General features: G+C 29.5%; 1 protein-coding gene across 1 annotated transcript in view; it reads left to right on the top strand.

The window, feature by feature from the left end:
- LOC125066918 overlaps positions 1-8,711 on the top strand; it is an 82,110-nt gene extending 73,399 nt beyond the window's left edge. The window contains exons 3-4 of the mRNA XM_047675243.1: positions 6,926-7,086; positions 8,652-8,711. Coding sequence (XP_047531199.1) covers positions 6,926-7,086; positions 8,652-8,711 — 221 coding nt within the window. The remainder of the gene's footprint in view (positions 1-6,925; positions 7,087-8,651) is intronic.
- The last annotated feature ends 4,746 nt before the right edge of the window (positions 8,712-13,457 follow it).

Here is a 13,457-nt window from a genome sequence, read left to right as displayed (position 1 = left end):
TCTAATATATTTATGTATTAATAATAAACTATATAAAATGCTAAATAGCTTATTTATTTATATTTTTCTTTACTTGGTAGTAGAACTTTGCGCAAGCCCGTCGGGGTAGGTGCCACCACAACTACAGCTAAAAGGTTTATAACATCTTAGTTCCCAAGCTTGATTGAATGTATATCACATTAAAGATATGATGAACGAATAATATTTCAAACAGTCATAATGTCTATGGGCATTGGTAACCACTGATCATCAAGTAGTCCATTAGCTAGTATGACTACGTGACATAAAAAACAATGAATACCTAAAGTACTCATTATGGTGTACTTTTGCTAAAACCATGAAAAGTAATGATTGAGGTTAAGGAATGAAAATCTCCGATACAATTTAGTTAATATTTTTAAGTACGATAAAGATATAGGAACATCATTATTTTTTAATATTATTCATAAAGATGATATGAGGCATAATAGTTTAATTCAAATATTATTTTTGTCAGTGTTTTTATAAATATATATTTTTTATATTAATGATACGTAAATATTTTATTTTTAAATCAAATTAACTCTAAACTGAAATTAGATAAATTTAAGGCGAAGAAGTTATTCGCACTGTTTATGTTTGAGATTGTAAAGCTCTGTTCTCTAAAATTGACAGCAAAAATACCAACAAATTGAAACCATCGCGGCTCCAACTGAAACTTGGCACGGAAATAATTCATAGAACGTTCATTTTTAATACTAATTAAAACTTTTTTTTCAACTGCTCATAATTCGTCTCTATAATTTGTGATTCCGTTAGAAAATGCATACGTTTTAAACGCTAATTCATTTTCATCATTTATTAGAAGAAAACCAAGTGTGTTAACTTTGACGGCCGTTTATGTGAATAAATGGCAAGGTACTGTAGCTATATTAGTGACATAATATAATTGTCACTAATTAAACATTGTAAAAATATATGAAAATATAATTTGAAACGTCGTGTAATTAAATTGTCTAATTTATGTAAAAACATAGCGATTTATTTCGAAATTAGAATTTTTTGATCATTATCATCAACATCAGAAGATATACAAATTTATATTTTAATTTGTCCGTCATCTGTATATCGCAGATGCTTTACGATATATCAATTGCTGTATGAAAATAATAAATATGCTAGTAGGAGAACTGTTTTATTGAAAATATTTAATATATATTTAAATAAAATTGGTAGACTAATGTAAGCGGTTGGTTAGTCACCTACGTGTAATCCAAAAGTAGAGACTACGGATCAGCACAGGCTATGTGTCCGATAACCTAAAGGAGGCCGTGAGACTCAACTGGGTGTGAAAGGAGCACGAGCGCTGTATAATGCCGTAGTAAAGGCCTATGTGAAGTACTAGACTATAGGCTGGGTAGTAGTAGTAGAAGCTGTAGTATATAATATACAAAATAGATATAAATATGCTAAATAATAATGAAAAGGAACCACTAAGCGATTTCTTCTTTATTTTTATTGTTTTATGTGCAATATCAGTTATTGTGCAATACTTTATAATGATACCTACTTCTCGTTTAATGTTTATAATTTATATATATATTATTTTAGATTTTTGCCCGTTATAAGTTTTCAAGCATTCTGTATGTTTCTCGACGAAGTTTTTAAAGTGGGGTAAAAACCTTTAACTGTATAACAATAACAAAACTACGTCAAAGCAAATTCTTCAAACGTAAAGAACAATAAATACTCATGCAATTTCATTTTTTTAAATTTTATTTACTTTTCCGTCAAAGGTCAGCAGCTCATGACTAATTTTGAAAGTTTTAAAAATTTTGATAGTTATAATGAAATGTTTTTTTACACTTTTTTTTAAATGGCTTCTAAAATCTGACGTTATTTTAGTAGTCTGAATACCGCATTGAATACTACTTACTATGGACCAATGTTAACAACTCTATTCTTAATATTTAATTAAAAACTTTCAGGAAGATTTTAACACTAATATCCATTTAATATAACATTAAATAATACTATTTTTCTTCGTTTCGGTAAAAGAAAGAGAGCAGTTTTCCTATTAAATTTAAGTGGGTAATTCTTAAAGGTAGTTAGTAGAAGATTGGATGAGATAGTCTGAACTCTATTAAGATGGCTTGTGAAATCTCATCGGAGCGATTAAAGATTACTTTGCCGATTACAGATTTTTTTTTAAACGAATATATTTCCTTTTTGTAACTGAACGTAAGAGTAAAGAACTGTTGCTATTTACGCTTCTAGTATTTCCTCTTTTTTTAATATTTATTTTTCTCTAATAGAATGATATATACAAATAGACAAATTTAATTTCAAGTAATACAGAGGAAACTATGCCGAAGAGGTGGTTTACCTGAATGGTCCTGCGCTATGTTTGCGAATGCACGACACGTTGCGACTATAGAAACAATTGTAGATAGGTAGAGGGCGCTCGCTGTTCGCAATCGAGCTGTGGCCTCACTTTCCCCGGCGCGGCTAAAAATAGACGCTCAGAACTGAGTAGCCGGCTATCTTAGTAAGCGCGGACTACGGCAGCATAATTCTTTACAAATATAGATCACTTTTCATTCAAACAACTTTGCTTTGTATTGTCTATTTCTTTTCCCTATTTCGAGAATATACATTCCAATGAAGTGTTGTTTATGATTGTTATGTTTATGAATTATAAATATCATCACGAATAAAATCGTTTGATATTTACTATTGTTACAGCTGAGTGTTAATCGTATTATTTTAGGCAAAATGTCTCAATAATTAGATATATATTAGAAATTATTAATAATAAAATTGTTCAAATAATTATATTACCTTTCATGACATTTCTAAATGCTGCCTGAACTCATCTTACAGCCCAGATCTCATTAATTAACTGTACCTACTACATAACTGACGACTTACATAGAATCCACCGCCTACAATTTCGTGTTCGCTTTGTAGCGTAATATTGATCTTACATTTGTTACTCATATTTTAATTATATAACATAAATTTATATGTATTATTAATATAGGAATAAAATTAGACTTAACAAAGAAAAATCATTATTTGCAATTTAATAGAATAAATATACGAGTGTATTAATAAAATCGAGATAATTAAATAAGTTTTTATACTAGTAATATCCAAGAATAAAATCTTTATATTAGACCTTCTTTTGCCTGAATATACGACAGTTACTGTGTTACTTAATATATAAAATACATGAAACTACATTTATTGTTTATGTAACTCAATATTTTAAAATACGTAAACAGAATTAATTTCCAATATTGTGTAATCTAGAATATATTTTAATACTTTAATCATTTTGTTCTACTAAATTCATTCGTTTCGTAATTAAATATAATTATAATGAATAATGGCTGCAACCCTTAGAACGAATATTTTAACGAATTACACCACTTTATAAAATGTATATAGCTTTCGTTTTAACATGAATAAAAATAAATTAAAAGTGAAATTGATTTTTCTAACCGTATTATCAACATAGAAGGCTGTCTTCAAATGCCAAATCCTAAATCAATGAATTCAAAGGCCCCTTCTGAAGCCCTTCGTCCGTGATTAGATTACCAAGATGTATCATTTGCGCAGGCTTCAAAGAGCTTTCCGTTATTTTATGTATCGAATCAATTAAACCCCTTAGGGCTTAGATAACATTATAAATTAACTGTTTCGTAGTCAAGTCACTGAAACAATATTTGTTAAATAATAGACATCCCTTCTGTCAAGTTAGTCTTTTAAAACTAAAATATTATCAATTTAATATATTAATATTCGACTGTCTTAATCTATTGTTTTAATGATAAAAAACGTTGAACCAAATGTTATCATTTGGTTCAACGTTTATTAATATGAATAAAAATAAATGATAAAGAGCACAATTTATATTTATAGATTAATTTATAAGATTTCTATGAAATGCATATCAAAATACGAATATTCTTGACTTAACTAACACACTATGACATTTAACTGCATTATGACAGCTGACTGCCTTTAACCTTAGAGATCTTGACATCCACGTGCTTACAGTTCGCGGCCTACGCAAAGGTTTTGGCATCAAAGCTGACTCGGCAAACCAAAGCCACCTTATATAACCAGAGATCAACATGTTAACTTGATGTTCTAAGACTTCCGACATTTGAATCATAGAAATGTGATTAAGAATTTTTATTTTCCAAACAACTTTTAACCTCGGCTTTTCCTACTTTGGAAATAGTTAAGGCTAACTGTTAAAATATACGATATATATAATTACTTGTTGTAACGACATACCTACATATGTGTTATCAAAGTATACACGTACCCAAATATACATTAAAATGATCTGCTTAATAATGTTGCCTAAGACTAAACCCGTGGGTCTAACATAGGCGTAACGCTTTGTAAGGATTTGTAAAAGTTCATTTCCTAAGGGGTTTAATTGGAGATGTAATTTTTTCATTGAAATTCATAACTTCTGATTATAATTTTAGTAAATGAGAGCTGATACAACGCTTTTGAAAATTAATCACGTGAAAGGATGAATTTGGGGATGAATGTTAATTCAGAAGATCTTTATTTTTTATGTTAGAAACATGGAAATCGGTAGTATGTTCTGTTTATGATATAAAAGACAGCTGTTACAGCGATTTTATTACCCAAGAAGGTCATATTAGAGATGAAAGCTTGTATAGAATATCGCCTTTTTTTAATTTTTGCCATATGTCATTTACGGTATTTAAGCTTGCGCTTATGAATAAAGCTTAGTCGTTAAAGCGCTTACAAAAATTTATCCCTTAAGGAGGTAAAATTGGGGATAAAACTTTATATAAAACTTTGTCATTGTTTATCATTCTGTTTATAAGTAAAACGTTGCAGTGTTTTCCGGTGGGATAAAATATACACGGTAACTTATAAATAACTTCATCTCCCAAGTTAAAAAGATAAACGAGGTTTCTATATCTCTTATCGTAGAAATTGTTAAGACATTTCTGATTAGGTATCTGAATTATTATACACACATTAAAAAGATAAATCAAATAAAATTCATTCATAAGCATCATAATTTCACTGGCGGTAAGATTTTATATAAAGCCGCCTGCCTTTTACATCTACTTATAAGTCATCATCTGATAAGTAAATGTTGCCATCTGCTTTCCTATATTAAATTAAAAAAAGAGTAAATTAAAATATGTATATACAAAACCTTATTGAGATTATTGTAATAATATATTATTATCTTCAAATCCAAAATGTATCTACACATTTTCTTATGTTGTTTTATTTGTTTTGTTTTACTCGCATAACATTGGATAAAAATGTATGTAACTATAGTCTATACAATGCAAGTCTTCTTTGATAAGTGTTTACATTGTACTAAAATGTTGAAAATTAAAAAGCAATGCGGTGTGCTAAACGACGCCACGTCTGAAACAGAAATATGAAAATGAAAAATACAAAGACAACACAAGTTGAAAATCGTAGACGTATTTAAGTATTATTTTTATTTGCCACTTATTTTGAAATACTTAATGTCATTCTCCGTTACCTTCCTTTAAATTAAGCAATTTACACTTCAATATATTCAAAAGAAGGGTTTGAAAGAGATTTTATTTTAATAACAATATACACAAGTCCTTTATATTACACACTTGGAAATGATTAAATCTATTTAATCTATTACTAACAATATTAATAATCATTGGTTAATTACTTTGTACAAGGGTCATGATGCTATAAAACGATGTGCGATAAGTTCACAAACTCAATTAAAATTTGTCGTCTAAACTTTTTACACGTGTCACATGACGCAGTCCTGATAGCATCTATATATGTATACCCATGAAAGGAGAAACTGATTAACATATCATTAGCCATAACCCTTTGGCAAAGAACCGTATAATTTTAAAAAGGAATTTCTAGAATCGAGCACTGAGTATCGATTCGGCGGAAGTCTTTCAAAAAACATGTGGGCGTAGCCATGCGCATATATGTTAGTTTAAATATAGTTATGTTATTTCAATATACATACATATGTCTATATTAAAACTCTTAAAAAAAATCATTTTTTAAAATATTTCAATACGCTATTGTAATTTTAGGTATTATCTTGACACAATTATAACCCAGTAGTTGCGGAGTAATATCTGAATTCGAAATTATGTACAGGAGAGTTGAAATTTGTTTTAATCCTCTTCTATGTTATGCCCTCTGGCTAGATAAACTTTAGCCAGTGCGTACAGATTTTTAGTTGAAAAACACGGTTTTCTACTTAAAATAATAATATCACAAGAACAAACAACGGTAGCAAAAACATTGGCCATGCAAATATAGTGGAGTTAATAAGACTCTGAACGAAATGAGTTACTTAACATCTTTGTTGAACATTAAGCTCACATTTATATCTCGAAGTTTTGTTAAAACGCTATTCAAACGCTTTAAGTCGTACCAAGTTACCAGTCTGCCTTGTAAGCAATCTGCAACTGCAGGCCAAAGTAAAACGTTTCCATAGTTGCATGATATCATCGAGAGAATTGCTGAAGATGCTGATTATCTGAAGGTAAAAACTGATATTAGTTAATGTTTGTTTTCGAACAGAATAGTAATTCTGCCGCTCAAAATAATTGTAAAATAAGATACGAGAAAGAGAGAAAAAAAAATAAGGAAACATATTTAACCTAATAAATCAAAAAGCTCCGAAAGCAGACGTATAGACAAATTATAAATATGAGTGTTATTTTGAATGATAACGAGATGCAAAGATAGATTTCATGTACATTGAGCAGACCGTATTCTTTCCGCAGATGCAAAAATATTAGTCTTGTGGTTTCCTAAATAAAGCAAAATAAAAAAATATCAGTATCCAAGCCCAATGGATATAAGTGAAAAGAATAAGAAATGGATAATATATATAGTTTTGTTTTCTTTCCAGAATGTCCGCCAGCGGCTGACGGAATGGAACGATTTGCTTGTCCAACTCCGGACAGGCAGGGCCGCTATCGCTGTATCGATGATCACGTACTTTGCGACGGGTTCATCGACTGTCCTAACGGCGAAGATGAGGATCGACAAGCGTGCATGTTTTATAAAACGGTAAGTAACTTAGCCTGTCTCTTCAAGTATCCATCAAAAGTATCAATAACCGAGGCTTAGTGAACAAAACAGATGGATCTAAACCGCATATTATTGATTCCAATCAGGCTAAGCACCAATTTTACTCGTCCTCAAAGAAACCATATCTGCATCGACCATATATCTACCAACGCATTATGGAACAGTGTGTTAGAATAAGCACTAACCTTAAACAGGAGATTATTTGCCCGTACGAAGGTTTAAAGCCTGTTTCTAATAACATAAACTATATCAGTTCAAAATTTATTAGTCGTAAAAACTAATATGTGTATTAATATGTAATTATACTTTCGATCCTTGATCTAGAAATTTTAGATTAGATTCAGTGTTAAAGCTCAAATTCGCAGTTATGCTTAAACTGGCATTTGCGCAGGCTAACTGCTTTGAATCTAGAATCACAACTCATGATAAAGCACTTTCTTTTCAAAACAACCCAAAGCCATTTTGAGCCCAGATGGCCCAGTGGTTAGAACACGTGCATCTTAACCGATGATTTCGGGTTCAAACCCAGGCAGGCACCACTGAATTTTCATGTGCTTAATTTGTGTTTATAATTCATCTCGTGCTCGGCGGTGAAGGAAGACATCGTGAGGAAACCTGCATGTGTCTAATTTCAACGAAATTCTGCCACACGTGTATTCCGCCAACCCGCATTGGAGCAGCGTGGTGGAATATGCTCCAAACCTTCTCCCCAAAGGGAGAGGAGGCCTTTAGCCCAGCAGTGGGAAAATTTACAGGCTGCTAATGCAAAGCCATTTATAAGCAAATTACTATTTACCATTAATAAGCAAAGTATTGTATCATGAGTTGATTATAATAATTAAGAAGAAATGAAATTGAAGTTAAACTTGAATGGAGGCGTAGGCCTTTTTCAAATTAATTGAATAACTGATAATCCTATTTGAGTGTACAATAGGCGTAACGAAAATTGGTTTTAAGCCTTTATATCTCGATCAATAGATTGAAAAAAAAACCATTCAATCGCGTCTGATTTATAACACGGAAGTGATGCCTTTTTGCGTCACAATATTTTACCCAAAAGTTCCTATATAAACTTATGACCAAATACCGTAAAAAAAATTGTGTTCACTAGTCTAGCCTCTATGGTCTTATCTTGACAATCTCTGAATACAATCATTGTAGTTAAATAAATATCATAGTTAGACATACAAAATATAAAAAAGTGAGTGACTAAATAACATTTGGTACGTTTTTCGGTTTACTTGGTGGTAGGGCTTTGTACAAGCTGAGTAAGTAGCACCCTCTAATGAGATATTCTACCGCCAAACAGCAGTACTCAGTATTGTTGTGTTCCGGTTTGAAGGGTGAGTGAGCCAGTGTAACTACAGGCACAAGGAACATAACATCTTAGTTCACAAGGTTGGTGACGCATTAGTGATGTAAGGAATGAAATTTAATACGATTTATTTTTTGAAATCCACTGGGTCATCTTGATAGCATAATAAGATATTTTTTGCATAAATGTTTGTACTTATTTTTATTAATATTATGTCACCAATTTTCAGACAAAAGCCCACCTAGATGTTCTGGCCGATGCGCTCCTGCGGTGGGCGCGCGGCCGTTAAGTGAAGCACCCCTACCGGACCCTGAACCTGCAGAGCTGACCTTAATACATTCCAACGGCGCTGCACAAATAGACTGACAATTAATCGGAAATGTGCAACCGCGTTCAGTGAATTCCCATTAGAAGTATTTGGACGCAACCAGTCATATTAACTAGGAAATGCGATGAGCGTAATGAAACATATCAAGTAGTGGTGCAATCTGACAAAAACATAACCACTTAAAGTGTAGTGTAAGGATTCCGTCAGCGGACTGATCCGAAACTGAAAACGATAGGAACCGTTGTAATGCGTGAGCGCGGAATGTACGAGTAACAAGTCATCGAGAGTAAGCTAGTAATGCGACCTGGTTACGTCCTAATAATCTCTCTGCAGCTGATTTATTTCTCATTTCGTACCTTCTAGCACTTATTAAACTAAAATGTGAGACTGGTAGTCGACATTGTTAGTCGGTAGAACTTACATAATATACATAAATAAATATTTTAGAAATTATAATTCTTCATTTGACGAAAAATAAATGTTATTATGTATCTATCGTTAAAGTATTTATTCACTCAATCTATTTATTCTATATTAAGTTATTTAATTCCTTATTATGAGGGTTGTAAAGTAAATAAGAGATCGGTAAATATGTGTATATAGCTAAACCTAATGAAATATTTGTGTTACAATTATTCGGCCTATTTTTCGAAAACGGTGCCTGTTTTCAATTCTAAAATACTTTTGTGAGCAGTCACCGAATGCAAGACTTATTTTAATTTTGTCATATTATATAATATGTTAGTATCATGAAAATATGTGAAAACAAACCTTTGAAACGAAGCGACTTCATTCAGGCAGCTAATAATATATTTAAATAATCCTATAAATTCAATAAATTATCCATTGTTTTATGTATTTAAGTGTGTATTTAAAAATTATGTAGAATTTCAAATAATTAGCATAAAAAGCTATGACTGAAAGATCTCCTTAGAATAATTTGCCGAAGAAGTCTGAGTTATTATATCGAGTCTTTAGTATTACTTCTTATTTATACTTACGTTCAGAAATTTGCAATATAAAATTATTTTATATTTTGCAATTCTCAAACAACGCATTTATGTTTTAAGATTTATGAAATAATTGAATTTAAACAATTACTGCATGTGCATTAAACGATAAAATTCAATGGCGAATTTAATAAACGATTTATTTATTTTATAACTTAAGAATTTTTAGTATATTTAAACGTACTTATATAATTAAAATCTGTTACACAATAAGTTAATTTTTTTTCGAACTATAGTAACATATTACAAATGTCGAAATTATAATGTCAGCACTAATGTTTGCATCCTAAAGATATTTAAAGAACCTAAAAATATTATTCAATTTATGTCAAATATATTAAATGTTATCTATATTGATAGTTTTAAAGCAAAATGTGTAGAAAATATATTATACACATAAATACGCATAATATTATGGATTTACTTATAAGATATTGTTGAATATAATGTAGTATTAATTATGTCAGCATAGAGTCATTCTATTATTATAATTAATATTATATAATCTATTGCACAAATAACTCGTGGTAGATCGTACGATGTATTTGCACCATATTTTTGTGAGTAGATTAGATTGATATCTTATTTGAAATAATATATTATCTTTTTAGTATGTAAGAAATTAAATAATCAATTTTAGGATAAAAATTAAGATAAATTATTATTACAGTAATAAATTTTAAACCGATAAGATGCAAACCTTAGTACAGTAATGATAAATATTTTTGTGATTAAGGAGGCACATCAAAACATCATATACCGTTTAGTTTTCCTTAAATATATAAAATTACTCAAAAAATAATAGATACATATTAACAGTTAATTAAGAATCAAATAAATACCGTAGCAGTCTGATAGAACGAAAGTTCTTGAGCCATCAGTCTCTGCGGTATTTAAACTCATAATCCATTAAAAAAATCTCAAGCTGTTTATTTTGTATGTAAATAATGCCATGTATGTTTTGATGTATCACAAAATATTTATCATGCATAATGTAATAAAAGGAAAATAATATATTTCAATTATATTATTATTTATTTTACATCAATTAGATTTATGATTTCATTTTATAGTAAATATAGTTCATAAAAACTATATTTACTTTACAATACCGACATTGTTGTTAATTTATAAATAATTTTACATAACGTTATTATATTCGCCATTGAATGATCTATGCATGATATAATGTGTCAATTAAGTATACACTTTAACAAAAAGTTAACTAGCCGATTAAAATATTGTGGAAACAGCATACACAAGCATATTTACTTCTTTATGTTTTTATTTATGAGACTATTCGGCAACACATTGTTCAATTATGTTTAATGAATAGTATGACATAAATCACTTTAATCTTGTTTCCTAAATGTGTATGATTTATTAGGGATAAAATTAATGCTATTAAATATATTAATGTAATTGCACTCAAAATTTGCCTGTTTCGTATGTGCACAGCAATTTATTGTGATATTTTTAATATTATAGGTTAAGGTGCAAGTCATGATCTCAAGTATAGACTAAAATACACCTATCAATGTGATTATTAATTTATATACGTGTAACATGATACATTCGTGCGGGTCTGTATGAAATACGGGCTAAACGTGTTAATATTTAGGCTTGCGGACAGCCATTTAAAAGCTGTTTAACATTGGATGTCGTTTTCTCAATTTAGCTATACTTTACCACTTTCTATTAAAAAGCCATATCTGTTAAGTTTATATTTAAAGAAATGATTTAGAAACGTTTAGCAATTTTTTGTCAATTTTACCTATTTAAGATAGTAACATAATACAAATCGATACAGCATTATTTACTTTCTTTTAAATGAAGTCTCAATGGTTAGCTTTTTGTGTTTAAACTTAAGCGTAATTCTGTGAAGTCTTCGCCTAGCTTTATTATAAGTATTTGTCTAAATAATGTTTCAACTTGTGAATGTAGTGCAAGCACAAAATGCAGTACGCACAGACAAAAAATATGCTGTACTGTACGTACTTATACGCTTGCTTTTGAGAATTTAAAATAGCCGCAAGTAATTTTTTAATATCAAAATGCTCATTAGTCAATCTCGGTTTGAATAACGTGTTAAATAAATATTCTTATAACATTTTCAAACACCTTGTCAAAGGTATCTTACTAAAATCTCTACGCTCAATTAAGACAACTTTAAAGAACTTGCAAATCAATGAACTTTATTGTTGAAAAACCATATTTTTAGACACACTTGTAGTTGTTAACCTTTTTATTTTCAAATAGATTACGCATAACAGATTTACACATTGATGTATGCAAACGTATATGCTATTTTCAACTGAAACAATTGTATGATTTCATCAGCTGTTTTCAATAACACTGTTTAAAAAGGGCAACTATTTTTGTAGATACTTATATACGTTTGATTACCACTAGATAGAGATTAACATATATTTTCTCATAATGTTATGTTTGCCAAAAGACAAACAATAAATGTTACAGTGATAACCACACAAACTTAAGAAAAATATGCTGAAATTTTGAGACCATTTAAACTTCTACAGATTGATAATTGAATTTGTAAAGCACTATCTTTAAATTTTCTAAAATTTTTCACTCGGGCTACTCGCTTGACTCGCCTCCGTGAAAAATAGTCGGTCTGTCTATGTTTAATTAAATCCTAATGTCCTCACCGAAACCATTCCAGTCTACGTCACACACATGTTCCGTAAGCGTAAACACATGATTTACTATACTCTTGGAGAACATTCCTAACTTTCAACAGTGTCATTGATGAGTTGCCTTTACAATCGTAGAATATGTAAGCAACTCACGTGGCGTTTATCTTATAACGACTACGCTATTTTGTAGGCGTAATATACTTTTGGACTATTTATTATGTATTGTTAATTACTATATATGTTGTATTAAGATAAAAAAATCGAAAAATAAAAATAAATGTTAATAAATGCCTCAGCCAGATGACATGTGTTTTCTCTTTTTCCTTTTGTAAATGATATTAATATATCTTCTGTATCAATAATCTTATTTTGTAAACGCGTTGTATTTTCAAAATGCTTTAAATTTTGCTACGATAAAAGAACATAGCCAGCTCTAGGAATAATCAACTTTAAACGAGTATCTAACTAGGTACCTACTCGCAATACCCGGCTACGTGATATAGGTAACTTTTAGAAGAGTAGTTAGTATTATACAGTAGTATTATACATCACTTTTAAAAAACACTTTATATATATAAATAAATCATACTAAAAGAAATTTCAAAAAAAAACTTTTCTAAAAATGAAAGTAAAAGCAAAATGATAACAAATAAATTATCTCATTTGCTATATATATCTAACTTTACTTTCATTAAACTTTTTATTTATATACATAGTTCAACAAAAATCTCAAATTAGTGGTAAATACTTGGATGAAAAAAATAATATTTTAAATTCCCAACCTAATGGATAGGAGTCTAATCTAATCTCAATAGATTTCATTGAGTTTATTTAATTAATTTAACGCTTAACATCTTAGTCATTGATTTGTAGAAATAATTATTTATTTTCTTCCTAGTTTTTCACAAAAAAAATGTTAAAAGTATGTACTTACTCTTAAATTAGGAATATTAATTAAATAATTATAAATTATACAATTAATTAAAAATAATAATTATAATAACAAATACATTTAATAAAATTAGATCTGTTCGATGATC

The sequence above is a fragment of the Vanessa atalanta genome, chromosome 10 (genome assembly GCF_905147765.1).
Source record: "Vanessa atalanta chromosome 10, ilVanAtal1.2, whole genome shotgun sequence".
Lineage (NCBI taxonomy): Eukaryota > Metazoa > Arthropoda > Insecta > Lepidoptera > Nymphalidae > Vanessa > Vanessa atalanta.
This window is presented reverse-complemented; position numbering and strand designations above follow the sequence as displayed.